Source organism: Rhinolophus ferrumequinum, chromosome 21 (genome assembly GCF_004115265.2).
Source record: "Rhinolophus ferrumequinum isolate MPI-CBG mRhiFer1 chromosome 21, mRhiFer1_v1.p, whole genome shotgun sequence".
Taxonomy (NCBI): domain Eukaryota; kingdom Metazoa; phylum Chordata; class Mammalia; order Chiroptera; family Rhinolophidae; genus Rhinolophus; species Rhinolophus ferrumequinum.
Window position 1 is genome coordinate 16,683,836 of NC_046304.1, and position 12,937 is coordinate 16,696,772.

A 12,937-nucleotide genomic window follows, 5' to 3' on the forward strand; every position below is an offset into this window, starting at 1 on the left:
ATTATATAAGAAATGAGATGGAGTTTACTATGGAATAAGAAAGAACTGTAATTAGGTTAAAAATGAATCTTGAGGATAAAAGGAGATTCACAGCATTTTAAAAAGTAGACGGTGCAAGAACAGGAGGGTAACCGAGCTGCATGAGAGGAGCGGTGGCAAGATGGCGAGATGGGGCTGGGGCCTGGCCCAGGGGACTCAGCAGTCTCCACTCCACGGGGCCGCAGGAATGACACCTCCTGCGGCAGATACCAGGGGCTGAAGAGAAGAACTCAAACACTTTCTGTTTTTCTGGATGAGCAGGGAGCGGCAGCAGCAGACCAAGCCCCAAGCTCCCTGGCCTACATCCTTGCTTCTCCGAGACGTTCTCTGCCAGGCACTGAGAACAGAGATGGACAAGGTGGCAAAGTCACGGCTTTGAAGAACTACCGTGTGCTGGGGGAGACAGATAGATGCCCAGTCAGTTACACAAATATTTATTCAATGGAAAATTGTAAGAGCTATTCATTCGATGCATAGTTTATTGAACATCCACTGTGATGCCAGGTTTGTTAGGTGCTAGAGATATGCCGCTGGGTGGAACAGGCAGGTGGGCCTTAGGAGGATGTATAAATAAGGGGAACTCACCTAGCCAATGAGAGGGGGAGGGCATAGCCCCAGCCCCAGCCCCAGCGGACACACTCCAGCCAACTCACTCTGGGCCCGCCCTCAGCCAAGGTTTCTGCAGTTTCCCCCACCCCCCCCCCAGACCCGTCTCCCCCACACACTGAACCTCCTGTCATCCTGCAAGGCAGGCCTCCTCATTTCTCAGAAGAGGAAAGAGGCAGGGTGCAGTTAGATGGCTTTCTAAAGGCAAGCCAGGAATCAGCCGGCCTCCTGACCAGGGGAGCTACCATCTCGCGGCTGCTGACAGCCCTGCCAGGCTCCCCCAGGCCATCCTCCGAGCCTCACTTCCTGCCTCCATCTGATCACCCACCAAGCCCCAACAGTTTACTTTCTCTCGTGTGCCCCCCCCCCGGCTCACTCCCCCTGTCCCGTCGGGCCCCAGCTCCCACTTCAGGGCATGGCTGCCACCGAGCATCTATTCCCCTGCAGGGTGCAACGTCCCCTCACACAGCCAAAGGAGGCCACCTCAAGCTGTTAGCTGCGGACAGGCTGCAACGCCCGAGGAAGAACCTTCAGTGGTGCCAGCTCCCACCTGTACACCCCCCGCGGCTCCCCCGGCCTCCCAGGCATGCGTTACCAACAGCTGCGCCTAGTTCCCTGTGTGCTGGGCTACGTGCGCTCTTCACACCATTGCTCACGCTGTTCCCTCCACCTGGAGAGCCTGTCCCTCTCCCTAAACCCTCTTTCTACCGGCTCATTCCTGTTCTTTTTTAACACTTGAGACAGGATCTTCACCGGGAGGTTTTCCTTCGATCCTATCCAAGATGGGGTAAGAGTCCATTCTGAGAGTTTCCATGAGACCTGGGCATAGCTCCCTCACGGGGCTTAAACACTATGCTTAAACATTAGTTTGAGACAAGTTGGACCCTCTGTCTCCTTTCCAGAACGTGAGTCTCTGGAGAACTAGGCTCTGCTACATCTCGGCCCTGCTCACCTCTCCATCTTCCTGTCACCCAGTCATCACCTTGCTCAATCTCTTCATTCAAGTCAACACTGGCTTTCTGTCCGGTTCTCTACATGCCATGGTCCTTCTACCTCAGGGCTTTTGCACATGCTGTTCCTTCTGCCAAGAAGCTCCTCCCCCATATTTCCATGTAACATTTACCCCTCCTCCAGGACTCAGCATAAGCATCACACTCTCAGCCAATCCTCTCCTAGTCCACAGGTTAAGTTACCATCCCCTTCACCCCCACGGCCTGTTTCCACTATCAAAGCACACGGGTAATTACGTGTATAATGCTCACTCCTTCCCATCAGTGCCTTAAGATGAGAGACCATGTTGGTCTCATTTGCTGTTGTGTAACCAGGACCCTGGCACATAGTAGGAAAATATCTGGTAGTGGCTGGAGGACAGACCTTGCTAGAGCCAGGGAAGGTAATTTCCCCAGGCTTCCCAGAGGAACCCTTGATGTAGGGTCTGGGTACAGGGATCTGTAGTGCTCTCCTTGACGAAGCCTGGCATTACAAGGAGCCTGGCATTACTAGGAGCCTGGCATTACAAGGCAGCGCATCCCGGGGAGGAGATAAAAGCATTTGCTCTTCTAAAAGGTGCTACAACAGCTTCTGGCTGCTGCACACAAGACAAGGTCAGGGAGAACTGAAGGGAACACTAGAGGGGTGGCCAGGGGTCACACCAGGCCCTCCTGTAAGAGCACAGCTCTCCCTGGCTCCTTGGATCCAGCCAGGGAGGACACATCATCTCTCCTGCCATCAGAGGAGAGAGGGCGAGGGGCTGGTTTCCTCCCTGATCTCTCCCCCTGCCAGGACTGAGCCGTCCCAGTGACAGGGACAAATTAACTGGCGTACAAAGATTCCTGCAAATCATGCAGGACTCCACTCCTCTTGGACATATCGGATTACTTTTTCTCTCCCCCTTTGATGTTTCAGCTCTGTGTCCCTGTAGGCTCATAACATCTAATTGCAAATGTTTTGAACTCACTCCCATTTGGAAAATGCGGACTCCTGTGATTGGCAATGTCTGACAGATGAAGGGGACTCTTGGGCTTCTCTGACACCGGGGACCCCCAGCTTCCTGGACAGATAGGGAGACAGGAAGGCAGGAGAGGCATCTGGGAGCCCCTGGTTTCCAGCCACAGGGGGACAGTGGGTGGAGACGGCCTGACCAAACTGAAGCTGAAGGGTCACCAGGCTGAGGGATAACAAGAAAACCAGGACCCCAAGAGGAGAGGCCGAAACCGGAGACCCTGACAGGAGCGTGAAGGAACCCTGGGAAACCCCAAGGCTGGCTATGTATTCCAGTCAGGGGGCAGCCCTTCATGCATCTGACAAGCCTGCAGCCTTCACTCTGCCTTGTCTGGCAGTGCCAGGCACTCATCCATGAAGTGGGGCTCCAGAGATGAAAGGCTCCCCGCCTCCAGGGGCTCAGGCACTGAAGGCTTAAAGACAGGGGAGGTTTATGCTCTTAAAAGAGAAGGCAAAGGCAGCAGTCTAGCTCCCACAGCAGACTGGTGATATCACAGAAAGAACATAGGTCAGAGGATCTGGGTACGGGGACCGGCCCCGACAACTATAAGCGAGCGACTTGGGCAAGGAGCCCTCACTTTCCTCACTGAGCTGTGGGGATAAACTCCACACGATGGTTAAATAAGTGAATGGCTGCTTAGTGCCCAGCTCAGGGCGTGGAGTGTGGTGTTTATCAGACAGGCACTTGTCTCTAAATTTCTGTCTCTGGGTCCTTGGGACTGACTCTTGCCAATGAAAGGAGGGGAGCAGGGAAGGGAGGGAGGGGAAGACCTGGCTGGGCCTTGGAGGTACTCACTTGGCTCGCAGGGCGAGCTGCCGGTCATTGGGGCAGACCCACTGGTCACTCCCACTGCCAAAGATGGTGTCAGCCATGCTTGGAGCCCCCCGCCAGGGGAGGAGTCACATCTGAGGTGAGACAAAGAAACAGAAAGAACACGTCATTAGATGGGATGCGGCTGGCAGACAGGGTCCCTCAGGCTCCAAACACTGGTACTTCCAACCTATCCCCATACGATATCCCCACTGACGCCTGGAATCTCACCGTCAGAATCACTCCTCCAGCTGCATACTGTTCCCTTTTGGAAGGTGCTCTTTCAAAATGCTCATAATACTGGGAGGGGTGGCTAGGGGGATCACGTGGCTCAGTGACAAGATTGGACATGACTGGCGGGACATGAGAGGGGTAGAATCAGAAAGAAGAGGCAACCACAGTGATTTTCAACTCAGCTGGCAGATCCCGGAGGGCATTTGATCTACTCCCTCCACGTACAGCCTCTGCTGTGCTTAGCACATTGCCTAGCAGGAGGGGTCTGGGTGGGTGGTGGGGGGAGGGGACGGCTGGACAGCCTGGGCAAACCCTACACAGCTCCTACAGGTGGGGCATTCGCAGCAGCAGCCAGAGGCATGTGGGGGTGACTGACGCCAGCCACCCCCCTCAGCTCCACAAACAAGGTCTTCACAGACTCTGCTCCCCGAAAGTTTCTGATAACATCACAGTGCTTTCCAGAGTAGGAAGGAGGGCAGGGAGCGACAGCTGCACCAGGACCGCCACCCTGCATACCTGCAGGGGACACTGTCCATCAGAACTGCACTGAAACTGGCACCCTTGGAAATCCCGTGCGGAGGCGACCCTGCTCCAGAATTTCCTGGTGGTTTGACTCGTGCAGTGTGGCTTAGCTGGCTTTCTCCTTGCCACCAAGGATTTGGGGTCGGGGGGAAGAGGGGGAGAGACAGATGAGTTTGAGTTTGAGCGGATCTCAACCCCAGGAGCAAAGACAAGGGACTGTCCTGACGTATCCACACGCCCCTGGTCTCATCCCCTCTAGACCCGTGGTTCTCAAACATGACTCCTCTGCACTCCTAAAAACTACTGAGGTTGGATATTAGTCTAGCAGTTCTTCAAAGGTTACACAGAGTTACCACATGACCCGGAAACTACTAATAGGCACATACCCAAGAGAACTGAATATACCCACACAAAAGCTTGTATATGGATGTTCATAGCAGCATTATTCATAATAGCCAAAAAGTGGAAACAATTCAACGATGGATAGAATGCGGCGTATCACACAATGGAATATTATTTGAACATCAAAGGGACTGAAGCACTGATTCCTGCTATAAGATGGATGGACCTTGAAAACATTATGGTACGTGAAAGAAGCCAGTCACAAAGGACCACATACCGTAAGGTCCAGTTTATAGGAAATGTCCAGAATGGGCCATGGAGACAGAAAGTCGATTAGTCGTTGTCAGGGGCTGAGGTGGGAGGAAGGGAAGAATGGGGAGTGACTGCTAATGGGTTCAGGGTGTCTTTTTGGGATGATGGAAGGTTCTGGAATTAGTGGTGAGGGTTGCACAACTTTGTGAATACACTGAAACCACTGAATTGTACCCTTAAAAAGGGTGAATTTTATGGTATGGGAACTACATCTCATTAAACTGCTATAAAAATTCTTGAGGACTCCAAATGAGATGGGCTGTATCTATTGATATTTTTACCATAGTAGAAACTAAAACTGAGAAAAAAATTTTTTATAATTCATTAAAAAATAATAAACCCATTAGATGTTCACATATTTTTAAAAAAATAACTATATTTTCAAAACAAAAACGCTTAGTGAGAATAGTAGCATTGTTTCACATTTTTACCAATCTATGTAATGTTTGGCTTAACGAAAGGCAGCTGGATGTTCATGTCTGATTTTTCATTCAATTTTTTGTGATATGTGGTTTTGTTAAAGTGCATGAAGCACATCCAGACTCTCACAGATACACACAAAGGTTGGGAAAGGGAGGAACATTTTAATAGCCTTTTCAGATAATTGTGGCTATTCTTCTTTCATACTGCAGCAAAACTCAATAGTAGTTGGTTATTTCTTAAAGCTTAGTTACAATTACAATGTGGCATCTGAAACTGTATCAATGAACTTTTCATGTTATGTAAATATGTGAGAAAATGGGACCAAACGTCTTATTATGATAAAAATAATTTTGAGGGGTGGCTGGATGGCTCAGTTGGTTGGAGCGCGAGCTCTCAACAACAAGGTTGCCGGTTCAATTCCCGCATGGGATGGTGGGCTGCGCCCCCCGCAACTAAAGATTGAAGGAGGCAACTGGACTTGGAGCTGAGCTGCGCCCTCCACAACTAAATTGAAGGACGACTTGGAGCTGATGGGCCCTGGAGAAGCACACTGTTCCCCAATATTCCCCAATGAAATTTATTTAAGAAAAATAGTTTTGACATTGTAGACCCCCTAACCTGTCAGGTCCCCCCCGCCCACCGTTTGAGAAAGGCTGTTCCAGGCCAATGTCACCCATTGCTGTGACCAGCAGGGGTCAGTGTACATGCTGCAGCTAACTGACCCACATAGGGACCAAGCCCACCACCCTGACTACCGGGGTCTCTCTGTCCCACTCGGCACATCCGGGCACCTGTCCTCCCTGTGGGCCGCCTAGGGAAAGAGACACGTGTGCACACCCCATGGCCAGGCCCAGCACTGGGGGGGTCCCCATCATCAAAGCCTCCTCAGATTGAAAGTCTTGACCTTCTCCCAAAGGAAGCCAACGTACAATCCAGGAAAACACAGATGAGATTAAAAAATGATACTCATCAAACACCTTTAAACAGAGGTTCCACTTCTATGCATTATGGTTTGTTTTTTAATTTCTATTATCTTGTGAATAGCACAGTTACACGGCTGGGTGGGTGTGAAAAGCGTTACTCTATTCCAAGCAAACATTAAAACACACTACAGCCCTGTTTCTTTACTATTATTTTAAAAATACAGTAACCCCAGCCCCCATCTGTGGAGGATATGTTCCAAGACCCCCCATGAATGCCTGAAACCACAGGGAGCACCAAACCCTATATATACAATGTTATTTTCTAAACATACATACTTATGATAAGGTTTAATGTATAGATAGTGAGAGAGTAACAACAATAATTAAACAATTATAACAATATACTAAATCCACATTATAAAAGTTATGTCAATCTAGTTAATCTCTCTCTCTCAAAATATCTTATTGTACTATACTCAACTTTTCACTTAAAGGAAGCACGTTACGGCTTCTCTTTGGCATATGTGAATTGCCAGCACCCCTACTCTTGCGCCTGAGTGTCATTATTAAGTAAAATAAGGGTGACGAACACAAGCCCTGCAATCCTGGGGACAGTCAGTCTGAAAACCGAGACATCTACTAAGAGACTAACAGGTGGGTAGCCTATACAACGTGGATACGTTGAACAAATGATTCATACCCTAGGCGGGATGGAGCGGGACAGCGCTAGATTTCATCATGCTGCTCAGAACAGCAAATAATTTAAAACTTATGAATTGTTTATTTCTGGAATTTTCCATGTAATATTTTTTGACCGAGGCATCTGTAAGTAACTGAAACCACAGAACGCGAAACCATGGAAAGTGATAGGGGAAACTACTATATTCTGGGAGCTTCAAGAAATGGAAGTGATGGTCTCTCTGACTGGGAGAGGCTGTGCCCTGGGTAAACTGGGTGCCCCTGCAGCCACCTGTCTTTGCCTCACGGATGCTGCCACTCCTGCTTTGGCCTGCAGGGGGCGCCATGTCTCAGGCCACTGCTCCCAGGACTGGAAGGCCCTGAGCCTCCCTGCCAATCCTGGGGCAGCTGGGCACTGTGAGTATGGAGTGGCCCCTCTTCTCTGCCAGGCACCCCCACAGAAGCAAAGAGCACCACTGGTAACCCCAGAGGACAGGGGCAAGCCAGGGAACCTCAGGGTGTGAAGTCCATCTTCTGCCGAAGCTTCTGAACCAAAATGATGAGGAGCTGGGCAGTGGAAAGAGGCGGGGAGAAAGAAGGGGTCCTGTGCTCTCATAATCAGACCTTTACCTCCTTTATGGTGGGACAAGTGGGGACATCCAGAAGACAGCAGCACACATAGGTGGAGACGCAGCAACTCTTGACAGCCCCAAACGAATCACTCGCAAACAAATCTCTAAGCGATGTACCTCATTTTCCCCCTTTAGGTCACTTCCTAGTGTAGCCAGAGTTTTGGGATCACTGGCAAGGGAGCCCCCAAATTAACATTTGTTTTCTGACCGATTTGAGGGCTATTCCTTGTCTTTTTAACTTCAGCCAAAACGACTCTCTGACCACCCACTCTGTTCTGTTCTTCCTAAATCTAATTGTTTTTCTATGCAACAGAAAACAGAGAGGTTAAGAAACCGAGAAAAGGTCACACAGCCAACTATGCCAGTCTACTAACCCTTAACCAATATTACTGGCTCTGCATCAGGTCACTGGGCCGTAAGTTCGGAGGGAAGGGTTTTGAAGCAGTGAGGAAGGCAGAGATAAAACTCAACTAGGAGAGAAAAAACAAACTGTGAAAATCTAGCTTTCATGCAAACTTACTGGAAGACCAGGGACACATCAGTTATCTTCCCTGGGTCTCAGTTTCCTCATCGGTACCCAAGGGAGCTTAGACGGACAGGCTGAAAGGACTGCCCGGTGCAATTCTAACGACGGTTTCCACCCTGCCAAGTTGCAGGAGGGAGGCATAGGTGGCAGGCAGGGGACTAGAGAAGTGTCCTGGGGTGGGTGGCTGGTGACTACTCTAACCTGGGAAGTGGGATCCGTTGCCAGGGCCAGGAGGAGGAGCGTTTCCCCACGTCTCCCACCCCTCCTGCTCCTGGAGCCTCATGGAAGTTGAGCCCATAGAGTCAAATGCTACAGAGCGATCTGGGAAGATGGGAGGATGTCACCTCCCGAGGCCTGGGGACATGCTCACTGGCTGGCAGGGTCTTCAGCGATGCTGTCTGTGGTTGAGCACGTTCACAGGGTTGGCTCCAAGTGATAACCCAGCCCCTCCCTCCCAGGAGCTGCTGTACATGCCCTGGGCTGCAACTGGCACCTCAGAAGACCCAGCTGGCTTTTGCCCAGAGAGAACAACCTCAGGACAGATGGTGGGAGAGGAGCCATATTTTAAGAAACTGCCAACGAAGCCAGCTTAGGTTCTCCAAACCATTTCAGTCTGAGCCATCTGCCAGTTCCCTGACTCGCCAGCCAACCCCTGCCTCTGGCTTCTCACACCCCCTTGACCAGGTGGCTCTTCTGCCAAACTGGGTGCTCACCACGACTCCACATACCCCTCCTGGGCTCTGCTCCCCATCTAGTGAGGGTCTCGAGGAGGCAGGTCCCTTCCCAAGGCCCTGCTGTTGTGTGACTCACACCCTCCTAAGAGCAGTGTGATGTGAGCTGAATATGGATGTGCCCTTGGATTAACAAATGTCAATCTGTCCTGGACAGAAATTAAATGATGAGGGAACAAAACAGAGGCTTAAAGGAGGTAAGTAAAAAGCAGGGAAGGAGAACCCACACATTCACAAGGGAAAGGACGGGACTGGCCAAGGGCGTAGAGGGGAGCAGAGGTAGCAGGGTTTGTGGAAAGAGCGTAGAGCTTGGACTTATTCTGTAAGCCAGGAGAGGGGCACACGGTCCAGCCCTGTCTCTGAGGTCCTTCCAGCTGTGACAGAAAGAGGCTGAAGGAGAGGGTATGTGTGTGTACTGTGTGTGTGTGGCATATGGGGTGTGTGGTGTGTGGTGTGTGGTGTGTGTGTGTGAGTATGTGTGTTCTGCTGGCGAAGGAAGCCAGTCCTGGGGGAGGTGGACATTCTATCTGAGAACTGGCCCCAGAGATCTTCCTTCTTTAACATGTTTCCATCTCTCCTTCCCTGTTAGACAATGGGCTCCCTGGGGGGCTTGTGCCCTCCTTTTCTTTCCATCCCCGCACAGAGCCAGCTACAAAGTAGTTGTTCAGTGAATATCTGTTCAATTGAACTGATTTAATCAGAGATGGCCTTTCCCGAACAAGAATTCAGACAAGCCAGACGTGCTCAGAACAGAGATGGGCTCTAACAACCTCTGTGACTTGTTCACTCACAGGCAGTTTGTTCCTCCGATTCCCCAAGGGGGTAGTCATGCCCACGGGCTCCATCTGACAGCTGAGCCACCTCCCAGGGGCCAGTGTGCCCACGAGGCCCCCCGGTGTCGCCTGCACCAGCTGGGTGAGACAAACCCAATGGAGGCTGCACCCTCCTGAATGCTTCTAAACCCTGCAGCACAGGGGCTCAGGGGACCCTATGAGGTGGTGGTGGCAGAAACAGGAGCTGCCTGGTGATGATTTCCTGAGAAAATTCCTGGGGAATGGAGCCCCAGGCAACACTGAGGCAGATCTGAGAAAGACAAACACATTTTTGCAGGGAGATCCAATTCTCATCTCCCTGAAGTCAAAAGCTCTTCACCCTGAGAGCGTTTGTCACGGCAGGCCGATGCTGTGGCCACAGCTGATTCTGGGGCAACAGTCACAGTGAATCTCTTGTGGTCATCTCCTGGGCACGGAAAAATACTAGAAAGAAATAACACCCAAAACTCACTCGTCACCCGCCCCCAGATGAAGACTCAATGTCTTAATGGAAGATCTTCCATTTTTTTCTAGGTATTTGTATCTAGATTTTAAATAAAACTGGGTTCTTATTACATACACTGCTCTGTTTTCTTATCACATTGTACTTGCTCACATTATTAAAAGTCCTCAAAAACATGATTCTTAATTGTAACTCAGTGTTCTGCATATAGTTTATAAGTTTCCTGTTTGGGGACACATCAATTGTTTCCAGTTTTGTTCTATTATATTCAGCACTCAAATGGGCACCCTGGAAGATAAATCTTTGTGTCCATCTCAGAGCCTTTCCTTAGGATCAATTTCCCTAAAGGGAAAGGACGTGTATTTTTTTGTCATGTATTGTTGAGATGACTTTTACTACAGAAACATTTACAACTACTCAAGGCTCTCAGTTGCAGGCCCCATGCCTGCTCTCTCCAAAGTGCGTCTAGGATTGTTCATGACAAGACATTCTGCAGAAGGCAGTTGTGCCCTGTGGGCCTAATGTAGATTTTTGTATTTTCGAAGTTGGAACTCAAAGACGGAAGAACTTACCTGTAAATCTTCAATAAGTGGTTTTAACAATGCATACAGTCCTCTAAACACTAAAACAAAGGTCTGCTCTCCGCAAACATTCGAGTCTGCTTAAAAGAAGGCTTCTCCCCCTTTAATGAATGTGCAGGCTCACAATCTGGTAACCGGGAGTGCTGGTCTTAGAACCCCGACCGACCGACCTTGGTGGTTACCTAACACCTCTGCAGCCTGGTGTTCCCTGAAAAGGGTGGGGTCCCTGCCTCCACCACAGGCTCACCATGGGGACGAAACGAGTGCAAACGCCTGTGGGTCTGTGAACTCCATGCACATGGCTGCTCATCCAGGAAAACTCTGCCGTTTGATACCCAGTCCTCCAAAACTCACAACCACTTTAACGTGTGGAAAACATCGCCAGCCTGCAGCAGTCTCTAAGATGTCGCAGAGTGTGAAATTGATAGATACCCAAGGGCAAAACCACCTCCCCTTAGAGAAGGACCGTAAGGTCTCTGCCCCACCTAAGCGGCACCAGGACGGGGACAAAGGCAGGGACCAAGCAAGGACAGCTCCTTTTCACACAAACCTTTCCCTAGGTGTGGTTATTGCTCCCACCTTTAGACCCTCGCATTTTCCATCTCCTAGATTTTATTTCAGAGGAACTTTCACTGATACAACTGGGTGTGGAGTGAATGGACGACCTCGTGGGAAGAGAAGAAATGATACAAGACTCGGCGGGAAAGAGGTGGGGAGAGTGTAAGAGCTGAAGGAAACCACGAGGTCTAGGAGGGGACACCAAGGCAAAGGAAAACAGGAGTTACCAGCAAGTGAGGACGTGCAGGGCACTGAGAGAGAACCAAAGTGCATCCTCCCTCCACGCAAGGCGTGAGAGGTTTTCTCTTAGCGGCTGGTGTTCTCTCAGTGGCCGAGCCCTGCTGAGTGAAATGTGCGGCCCAGCTGGCCTATAGACTCAGGAGCAATAAATACATGTTGTAGACCAGTTTAGGGGTGGGTGTCAAGCAGCACTATCATGGCAATATATGACGGACGCACATGGCATACAATCCCAACCCTGACCTCCATAGCTGGCTAAACCCCTCCCAGAGCTGTTCGGAGTTTGATTTTCAAACTTGTGAGCAGTGGAAAGGCCAAAAGACCAGATGAGGAGGCAAACAGCAGACAAAGAGGCGAGCAAACCCCACGCTGCTCCCCACCCACGTACCAGAGCAAGAGCCCTGTGGAGAGGGGGTTGGGGAAGGGCCCGGAGCCTTCTCAGGTGGCCTGTGCAGGGCTGGAAAAGGGGCTTCATCCCAGTGCCAAATAGGAGCTAAGGCCTAGAGAGCTGCCCTGGAAAGAATGCAGAGCCTGCATGCGGCCTCTGTAGGAAAGAACACAGTGATGCTTTAGTCACGCCTGCCCTGGGCATGGGGAAGGGACAGAGGCTGCATATGCTCTACTGCCAAGCGTGCCACCCCAAGACAGCTAGCTGTGCATGGACTGGATGGCAGGGGAAGAGATGAGGTCTACAGGAGAGAGAAAAAGCAGGGACAAATATAAAAGAATACTTGCCACCAAGCCGATGCTTCCGGAGGCCTTGTAAGAGCCCTTCATTCTACACCCAGGTATTAATATTCCAGGGAACCCTTAGCAACAGCCCTGACATCTCCTGTGTTACTATGATACGAGAAACATGATAATAGCAGTAAGATAAGGTGCGCGGAAACATCAACATTTCCTCTACCTGTCATGCTGCTCTGGGAGGATGAAAGATTCAGACAGGAAGCCTCAAAGGCCTGTCTGAAACCTGAAGGAACCTCTCTGCGTGTCTGGGGCTCATTATGCATGAGACAGGGCTCAAAGGGAGTCAGGAGATGAGACAGGAGCCCCAGGGAAGCGACTGCTTGACAAACGTCCCTAGAACTCAACCTGTCAGCAGCTGTCCTGCATATCTGTCTGCTTCTACAGGTGACTCTTCCCCCGCTCTCCCGCTCTGATTCTCCTCCACGCCAGCGCAGGCTGTGACGAGGGCTTCCCAATTGGCCTTTGGACCTCCTGGGGCTTTGGACCTCCTGGGGCTTTGGAACACCTCCAGTGGTTTACACCAACTGAAACCATGGTTTACACCAACCAATCTAGAAACCTCACTCCTTTCCCTTGCAGCCAGAGAGGCAATCCTTAAAGCCTAGGTCAGGCCATGCAATTTCCTGCTCAAAAACCTTCAATGGCTCCCCACTGCCAAAGGAAAACACCCAAGTCGCACTCTAGGTCACCCATGATCTGGCCCCAACTACCCTTCCTGTTTCACCTGTCCACACCTCCTTCCACAAACTCATGCTC

The 12,937-nt window shown here is 50.6% G+C and overlaps 1 protein-coding gene across 14 annotated transcripts in view; it reads right to left on the minus strand.

Moving 5' to 3' along the window:
• RPH3AL (rabphilin 3A like (without C2 domains)) overlaps positions 1-12,937 on the minus strand; it is a 157,038-nt gene that overhangs the window by 88,461 nt on the left and 55,640 nt on the right. For all 14 annotated transcript variants that reach the window (XR_004421291.1, XM_033090070.1, XM_033090068.1 and 11 more), the window contains exon 2: positions 3,443-3,552. Coding sequence is in view for 13 of the 14 variants with exons in the window: in XM_033090070.1 (XP_032945961.1) it covers positions 3,443-3,519 (77 nt within the window). In the remaining variant the exon portion in view is untranslated. The remainder of the gene's footprint in view (positions 1-3,442; positions 3,553-12,937) is intronic.